The sequence below is a fragment of the Saccostrea cucullata genome, unplaced genomic scaffold (assembly GCF_032062105.1).
Source record: "Saccostrea cucullata isolate Sc308-1 unplaced genomic scaffold, CSIRO_AGI_Scuc_v1 ctg9833, whole genome shotgun sequence".
NCBI lineage: Eukaryota > Metazoa > Mollusca > Bivalvia > Ostreida > Ostreidae > Saccostrea > Saccostrea cuccullata.
In genome coordinates, this window is record NW_026924552.1 from 14,054 (window position 1) to 23,590 (window position 9,537).

The 9,537-nt window shown below is 30.8% G+C and overlaps 1 protein-coding gene across 1 annotated transcript; it reads right to left on the reverse strand.

Moving 5' to 3' along the window:
* Positions 1 to 499: 499 nt before the first annotated feature.
* LOC134266702 (multiple epidermal growth factor-like domains protein 10) lies at positions 500 to 6,519 on the reverse strand (the record flags this gene model as incomplete). Its single annotated transcript, XM_062748922.1, has 10 exons — positions 500 to 695; positions 949 to 1,057; positions 1,178 to 1,318; positions 2,569 to 2,700; positions 3,238 to 3,369; positions 4,138 to 4,269; positions 4,838 to 4,969; positions 5,247 to 5,375; positions 5,706 to 5,960; positions 6,295 to 6,519. Coding segments are annotated over 10 exons (1,574 nt in total), but the record flags the coding sequence as incomplete, so codon positions are not given.
* Positions 6,520 to 9,537: the final 3,018 nt, after the last annotated feature.

Sequence of the window (9,537 nt, forward strand, 5' to 3'; positions counted from 1 at the left end):
TTGATATAAAATAAGGAATTTATTGTTCTTGCGCAGTGTTTGCTTTTATTTCCTAATACATTTTTTTAACATATGTGTAGTTTTTTTTTGAGTGGATTGTCATTAGAATCAAAAAGTACATATATTACTTATACTTATATTACTTATATTTACATGATTTCCACACGAAGACACATATTTAATCTAAGCATAATTCACTTTAGTGCAATGAAAGCAATGTCTGGTACGAAATGCTGAAATGTTACTAATATTGCACGTCAAATTCAACAATAAGACCATATGAATTACGAATTTTAAATCATATTATCTGTTACTTGTATTTAAATAAGATATGTATTAAACTGGGGTGGGGAAAGGGGGGGGGGTTAATAACAAAACAGTTTTTTTGAAAGTCAGAACCCCTAATGGAAAAGGATCTATGTAAAATAAATCAAATACATAGCAAAAATTAAAAATATACTCCTTTTTATATATTATCAAATAATCAAGACTCAATATTTTTATTTCTTTACAAATTGTAATAGTCATTATTTGTGTTGTTATTTAGAAATTGCAGTTCCGTATAACTCCCTTCGTTGTGTTGTTCCTCGACTTCAAGAGTTATTGGTCCTGTCTGATTTCCCACTGACATGAAATCCTGTCGGGAACTACGGAAATCTGTCTTTTGTTGCTTTCTTACCATAGCAGAGTCGTGCCTTTTAAAGATCATTGTATATTTAGGACAAACGAGATGATGTTCTGCATGTTAATCATTCAGGATTTTCTTTTTAAAATAACATTTTTCCGACCTCTAAAATGCAATTTCCGTGTATACATGTATATCTTTATATATTTTTTTGAGTTTTATCTAAGTCAATGTATAATTTAATGTGTATAACTTTAAACCGAAGGAAATAAATATAACTAAGTATCATTGATGTCAATAATTGATAAGCCTGAGGATTTTACCTGTTTATGCAATAGATCAACATAAGACATATGTTGATGAACAGGCTGACTGACAGTGCCATAACTGTTTCCATTGATCCTAGAAGTTTGCTCTCCTTCGGAAAACTTACTAAATTTTGACATTATACATATATTAAATACACCTAAATGTATTTTAGATTAGTTGTTTTACGAAATAGTAATAATAAATTTTAGCAATCAGAAATCGAAAATGTGTATAAAACATTACTCTTTAGACAATCCATTCCTTCCCATCCGTCTTTGCATCCATTAATACATTTGCCACTGGTTGTACTGCAGTTGCGCGATGTGGAGCAAAACATGCTACACTCCTGATGACAATTAACTCCAAAATACCCAAAATCACACACTGTCAAAAAATGAAATAATAACGATTAGAAACAGTTTTATTGATTCAAGAAAAACACGACAATCGATGTTTAATATTTTGCCTAAGAGATTTGAAAAATTAAAAAGAATGCTTTTGAAAATGTGCATCGTAAATTTCAAATTAAGATTAAAAAAAATGTAATGAAATTTCAAATTTTATTTTTCGTACGATTTTGTTTGCTTAAATTCATAGTATAAGACGTATACAGCACAGTAGATAGTAAACACAAACTATAAAAAAAAATCCGTGTATCTAAAATCACTGTTGTAGAAGCCAGAAGGCTTCAAAATGTTTTTGTAGTTTTATTCAGACATAATTTATTGAATATCTTTACCTGGGAAGTTAGAATATGCAAGCTCTTAATAAATGAAGATTTATTGAGTATCGTGTCTTTGATAAATGTTATCTGATCCCACCTCTGATGTCTTATAGATCCCTGTTTGCTCTACTACTTTTCTGTATGTTGTTTAATGGACTTTTGAGCTCGAATACTGTTCGTTTTCTATACATATTCTATGTACATGCGTATTGAAACAGCGAGTCTCCGTCAACCAATGGGTGATCAGGTGCCATTGATGAAAAACACGATGCCATATTAATTTGCATCACTTTGAATAAACTTATGAATACATGTAAATGGCTACAGTTTTTTTAAGCCGTTCATTCTGAACCATGAAATGAATGCTCATGAAATCATCGGATGAAACATTGTCCCCCACGTGGCGCAGTGTTAATTACGTTTGCTCTAGTGTCGCAAGTAAGGATTCGATCCTTACTTCACGTGTTCAAATCCAACTTCAGGACAAGGATTTTAGTCCTTCGCTTGACACCGTATTAACGGTCCTGAGGTCTTAACCGTATTGAGGTCCCGTGTCGAAGTAAGGCTGGCTCGAAAAATATCGCTCACTGCTCAATGATCATGATTGTGGAGTATAGAAGAAAACTGTAGCCTTCCACTGGCAAGTGGTGGCGTCTCAATATGAGTAAACAATTCTCGAGCGGGACGTTCAATAAAAACACTCAAACAATAATCGGATGAAACCTGAGACCCCGTGTCACAGTGGTCTTTGACACGATAAAGATCCCGCACTGCTCAGTGACTGTAGATGCCGAGTAAAAGTCGAAATTTGAAGCCCTTCAACGTCTCTGTATGAGTGAAACATTCTCGAATTGGACCTAAAACAATTTACACTCAATGAATCCAACCGCATAATTAAATAATTATTTACCGTCATTGCACATTCCTCCTTTGTATCCTGCTTTACAGCCCTCAGCACAACTTCCGTCAACATTGTTACATGTTCCAAGACAATTTCCGCAATCTCTACTGCAATTCATACCATACGTTCCCAAAGCACATTCTTTAAAAATCATGGCAAAATATGATACAATTTTTAGCGAATGTTTATCATTTTTTTTCTGAAAAAAAAAATACTTGACATGTTTTTTTCTGAACTCAACATATACATGTAATTATTTCATTACTGAAGTATAAATCAATCGATATGTATATTTTGTAGATAGTCAAAAAATCAGGCATGAATTCTAGAGAAAAATAAATTCAACTATTAAGAGATAAAAAAAAAAAACATTAAAATAACCCCTTTATTACAAAATAGAACATTGTGGAAAAAATATGATTTAATTAAATCATAATGAAAAGCTTCTCAATTATATTTCATCCCACCCCACCCCACCAAGAATGCAAATTTGAGTACCATTGAAATTTTAATATCAAAATTGAAAATTTGAATTATATCACAGATCTTACTTTAATGTAACTGAGGATAAATGCACAGCAATACATGTCAATACTACGAAAAATATTTAAGAAAATATGGACTTCTTTTCCTTTGTTTACAGTTCAATGGAATGATAAACCTTGATAAACCATGTACCTTTTTGACATGTTAAGCCTAAAAAACCAGGCTTACATCCCCCTTGGCACGTTCCATGCACGTGATTGCATTCTCCTTCGCACTGTCCACAATATTCTGCACATTCAATGCCATATCTACCTCTGGTACATTCTGTTGTGCAATAAAGGTCAATAATTAATCCACGCTTCATATTTGCATGTATAGTCACACAACCAAGGATTAAGAAAAATTGATTAGAGAACGACTATTACAGCTGAAGAGAAATTTATATTGCAGAAGACATAAAATGAAATACATGTATCTAGAGATTATGAGCTGTATTCAAACGCTAGCTCAAATGTTCATTAAACAATACAAATAAGGAACAGAACAAACATGGTATTATGAAACATCAGAGGTGAGATCAAGTGTCATAGAGGAAATATCATCCTTTGTTGGCTGACCATCATGCCGTACTATAAAAAACTAAATTTGTTTGTGAAATATTATGCATCCCGCAGCCACAAAGTTTGAAAAAGCTTTTTTTAGCATAAATATAAAGCTAAAAGTCAAGGTCAAAAAGTCTTTTTTTTTTTTTTTTTTTTGGTGTCATTATAAACAACTGAATTTTTCGGAGTATACATACCAAATATAAGGTCTCTATCTCCTATGGTTCAAAAGTTATGACGAAAGATAAAAAAGCGCTAGTTTTATCATAAGGTCATTGTGAAAGTCATTGGAAAAATTTAATTAGTGGAGTATGCATTAGAAATATGAAGTTTCTATCTTTCACGGTTCAAAATGTATGGAAAAGGTAACAGTTGACAAGACACAGACAGAGTGAAAAACATACAGACAAGCAGACAGACAGGACAAAAAACAAAAAACGCAAGATCTATCGATCGGGGCGCATAAAAATACATTATTATGTTCAATTACCCTTATCACACAAACCCCCCTTGTATCCTGGTTGACATCCTTCGATACATGTCCCATCTATACGAAAGCACTCCCCCACACAGAATCCACAATTTTGAATGCAATTATTTCCAAATTTTCCTGGTTCACAAGCTAAAATATTGAAAATATTTCAGTTATCTTAATAAAATTTTAATAAGAATAAGACTTGCATATCAGTTATTTTTAAAGAAATCTCCAGTAAAAGTTTATTTTACGCGTAATAGACTACTGACGTATACATGTTTTATCGATATCGATAAAATTGAAAAAAAATCCCTTAGAACCATTTCAAAATAAGTTTGGAGTTTCATTAAGACGAGGCATTTTCGACGTTACATAATTGACTTTTGAAATTTACACAGCTTTCCTTCACTGTTGAAATATACATGGGAGAGTATAATTCCGGAAAATGCCAATTAGTGTATCGAATAACCAATAACCTTGCCTTCTGCGGCAAAGAGTGGGAGCTTAAGTTGTCTCGTCGTTGTCAACAACAATTAAAAGTTCCTGATGTTATTAATATTTAACCAATGAGAATCTACTTGTCATTTGACAGACACTGATTACGTAAAGCCGAGAATGCCATGCCTTACTGAAAGTCAAATCTAACCGGAAAATGGTTCTAATATACTCATATTATTACTATTATTATTAGACATAACGAAAAAATGATGCTGACTTTCTTTGCACATTATTCCTTTAAATCCCGCTTTACATCCTTGAGAACAGTTCCCGTATCTATGATCACAATTTCCTGTACACTCTCCACATGTACTGGTACAGTTAACACCAAAAGTTCCCGAATCACAGCCTGAGGGGGAAATACATGACAATGAACAAAGAAATGTTTTAAGTCACAGTCATTTAAATTAAAATTTGTAAATTGTTTGTGGATTTTTTTCATTCTGAAGAATTTCCCAATAAAAAAAATCTTACAAATATTTCCAGAAACTTTAAATAGTTTTTTTCAAGCAAATTCTATGACTATGTAAAAATAGTTGTTTCATCACTCCCCTCTCTTTTGAAAAAAAAATGATGAGTTTTTTACACATTTTTTCCAGATCCACATATTTTTTTGAAAAACTTACTGAAATCACAATGTTTTCCCATGTATCCAACATTACAGGATACACAGGCCCCTGTATCTGCCTTACAGTTCTGACATTTCGCTGGACAAGGGAGTGAACAGTTTGGCCCATAAAATCCCGATGCACAACCTGTTAGATACCATTTAGTATGCATAATATAAACATGTATACAAGTATGCGGAGATAAAGAAGTCAATGTTTTTATCTGTAAAGTCCTTGTGCACACATTTGAAATTTTCGAAGATTTATTTCGAATGAAAACGTGAATTAAATAAATGAAACTAAAAAAGCGTATTTTTAAAGTCAGTATAACGAACGGTCTAAATGAGGCTTTGGTGAAAGATTTGAATTGTTTTCTCAAAAGTATTTTTTTTATATTTGTAAACACAAATCACATTAAAAATTAAGGGGACAAATCAATTATATGAATCAGTAAAGAATATAAACATTTATTCTTACCATACACCTCTACCTCGCAAAGTTCATTGAAAGCATACTTTGAATAACCATCCGGGTAAACTTTGTCGGTTTTCCTTTCATTATAATAAATTACATACTGGCCGAATATTTCGCACGTTATATTTACGACAGCTGGTATCGTTGTCAAGTTGTACTCAGTGTCATGGAAACACAGTTTGCCATCATCCTTATTTTCAGTATCTGATACATAGATAGAAAATCCCAGAAATCTCCCAGCTAAAGCATTATTTTCATCTGAAATGCAGTATATCACATATTTATGTTTCTCATTTCTCTATATAGGGTATTAGTTGCTAGTTTGTTACACGTAGGAGGAGGGGAACAATACACTGAGTTCGTCTCTAAAAGTTTGGGTTTGTTCTGATAGAAAAAAAAAATCTTTAAATTCCGAAAAAAAATATATAAATATTTCATGAAATATGCTTCAAAATGACTTTTAAACTAACATAAAAGTAGAAAGTATTGGAGACTATTATATGTGGTTAAAAAACGAGAAAAAAAAACGAAATATAAAAAAGAAGACTAAAATTGATTATTCTAATTAAATCTAGCAATATAAATGTATTACCCCAAGCAAAATTGTCTGTTCTATAGTATATAACTATGTGATGAATAAACTTTCTCTCAAGCAGATTGACTCGCCAAAATGCCACTCTTTGGTTATTTGCTGAAATGCTACACTGATGCCCCCTTGCAGATAAGTCAAATTTCAATCCATCGACTGCTTTTTCGGCTCCAAAATTAGACGGATGTGTAGTTTGTTGCCAGGTTGGATGTTTATATGCATTATTCACTAAAAATATATCAATACTCATTTACTTTGTCTAAAAATAAAAACCACTCTTGAAAGGGGAAAAAATGAACTAGATTTTTTATGCTTCAATCCGAGAATGTATACTCAAAACTATTAAAATTTTTAAAATCGATTTTTTTTTGTTTCAATCTGAGAATGTATACTTAAAACCACTAAATTAACTTCCTGCCCTTTCACTCTGAACGAAGATTGAGTTGTTCTCATGACAACATAAATCAAAGGTCAAGATTGCTGAGTGATGTTTTCATTGAGAGAAAATATATTTGTTAAAGAATTTTTTTTTTAACTTTCTAGAAAAGTGGTGCTTTGTGAGTTTCTAAAATCATATTAGATTGATGGTCAATAAAAAAAGAGGGTCAATTAAAGTATTATCAAGAAAATGTTAAAAAGGACACACTCATGACTTTTATTTGAAAACATTTTTCATCGTTTATTTATTTCCTGTAAAAAAAAAAGTAGACATCAATCAATTTTGTAGTTCTCTATAAAATAGGATATTTCTGTACAATTCAACTTTTTTAAATACCACAGTAAAAATAGAGTATAGAATTGTGATTCCTGAAAATTATGCACAATATAGAGGTACTTCTTACATTTTTAAAGAAAATGTCTGCTGATATACATTTTTAAATTGTGCGTTCAAGGATAAATTTATAGGGACTTTCCTTCTATAAAACATTGTAAATTTTGAGATAACCATTCTATTAGATGAATCATGGATGAAGCTTACATTAATTTTTCAGAAAGAGAAGTAAGCGCGATTTAATTTTATTAAAAGAAGGATTGTTATTTTCCAAAAATCGAGGTATAATATTCGTAAAGTCTATCGATTTCTTTATCTTTTCATTTCAAACAAAAATATATCAGATTTCTAGTTCGTCAAATAAATTGAGAAAATAACGATTTATATAATTATAAAAATTAAAATTGACCGGTGGCGCGTTAAAACACGACTTCGCGAAAGTAAGATCTCCGTATCTATTTTATGGTAGCATGAAGGTATACAAACTATATATCATCTTTTTGGAAATTTTCTCTACTTTTAAAATATCTAAAAAGATTATGTCTTGATTGCCGGTATTTAATCGATTTAACGTTGTGAAGACAAACGTGACTTTATGAAAATGGCGTAATTTTCCAAAGCAATTGCCGATTTTCCAGACGATTGGCATTCTTTTCCAGATTAACTTTATAAAGAAAGTATGATATATTCTTAAAGCATTTTTTCTCTGCTTTTAAAATATGTAAAAATTATTGTTATTACTTTAAAGCATATTTTAAAAACAAGAATTTTCTTGCACTTATGTGTTTTTTCTCGATTTTATTCGTAATGTTTAAACAAAGCTCAGTTTTATGTTCATTTCTTTGTTGAAATAGGGAAAACAAAATAAAGCTGTTAAAAGTACAGAAAATTTCCTTTCCAACAAGTCCTTACAGGCCTTCTTACGCTCAGTATTTTCTTAATTACGATAATTTGAATTTGTGACCTTTGCATAGTTTTTATGGAAAAATCGGTCAATATTTACATGTAACGTCAAGGTCGATATTGTTGCGTCTTACTCGAAACAACAAATTCTTTTATAAGACTTTTTTGACCATTTAAATATATTTTTACTGAAATAAATGCATAATACAAAAAAATAGATTTCAAAAAACAAATATATACTATCGTTCTGTCTTTTGTGTGAAGTGAAATGTTAATTTATTCATCTACATGTAATGATGTACATATTTCATGTTGTGATATAATATACAATGTTGATAAAAATTGTAGATCGATTCCCTAAACGCCGATCTTTACTAAAAAAAAATCAGATTTTTAATATTGTTGTATCTTGTTAATATACCGTATACTTAATTTGCAATTTAATTAGGTCTATATTGGCATGAAATTTAACAAATTACAAAAACTCGCATTATAAATAAATACGACTCATCAATGTATGAGTTGATACGAATTGAAATACACGTGTTTCCGCTATTGGGTAGCAGTATAAACAACAACACGATGGCGATCCGAAGAACGTCAATTTTCATGATTATTTCACGACGAAGATCATCACATCAATGAATCAAATAATACGGACATGCTTTTGGTATTAGCAGGTGAGAATACGTGTATTTTGACTGAATAGTTTAAGTTTTAAACGCAATTAGTTCACGTTCAAAAGAAAACTAAATGTACACGTACTATAAATTAGTGATGGGGAATCGGAAAAAAATTATAATCGATTATCGGTAATAATCGGCTGGGCATAATCGATTAATAATCGATTATAATCGAAATTTTGAACTTTAATAAAATTAATATAGAAAAGTTAAAACTTATTCAGATTTCTGTCAGACTTTTACAAAAAAACATTTACTTACATAAAATATTCAAAAATGTTAATTGAAATTTCTTTTTTAAAAAGTGGAAAATAGTATTTTGTTTACTTTAAACAATATAGGACTATTGAAACAGAATGGGATTTTTTTTTTTTTCATAAAGTCCATGCAATGGGTATTTTACTGATATTAGTCCCACCTTTCATTTAATACATGTACGTATTTATTTCTTAAAATTAGTTTTAATTAGTTAAAATTGCAAGTTGCAAAAGTATTTATCCAGAAGTTAGACTTGTGTTTATGATTATAATTACGTTTAAAGATTGACTAGACTAATAATGTTTTCCTTTACTTGCAATACTACCGTTTCCTGGTATTAGTCTAACCCCATATTTAATCATGGCGGTAAAAATATCAACAAGACACGGATCCTTCCATGTTTTCAACATTCATCACTACTTTTATGCTCTTTGCACTTGGATTTGGTAATAAAATTAAAGTATGACTATTTTATTTTTTGTTAGCGATGTCGGCGACATTTATTTTACAATCGATTAGTAGCATCGAAGAGCTCCTAACGACCGACAATCGATTGTCGCCGACAATCGTTCCATCACTACTATAAATAGATCTTCATATTTCAGTGTGCATATTTCGTATTGTTCAGCC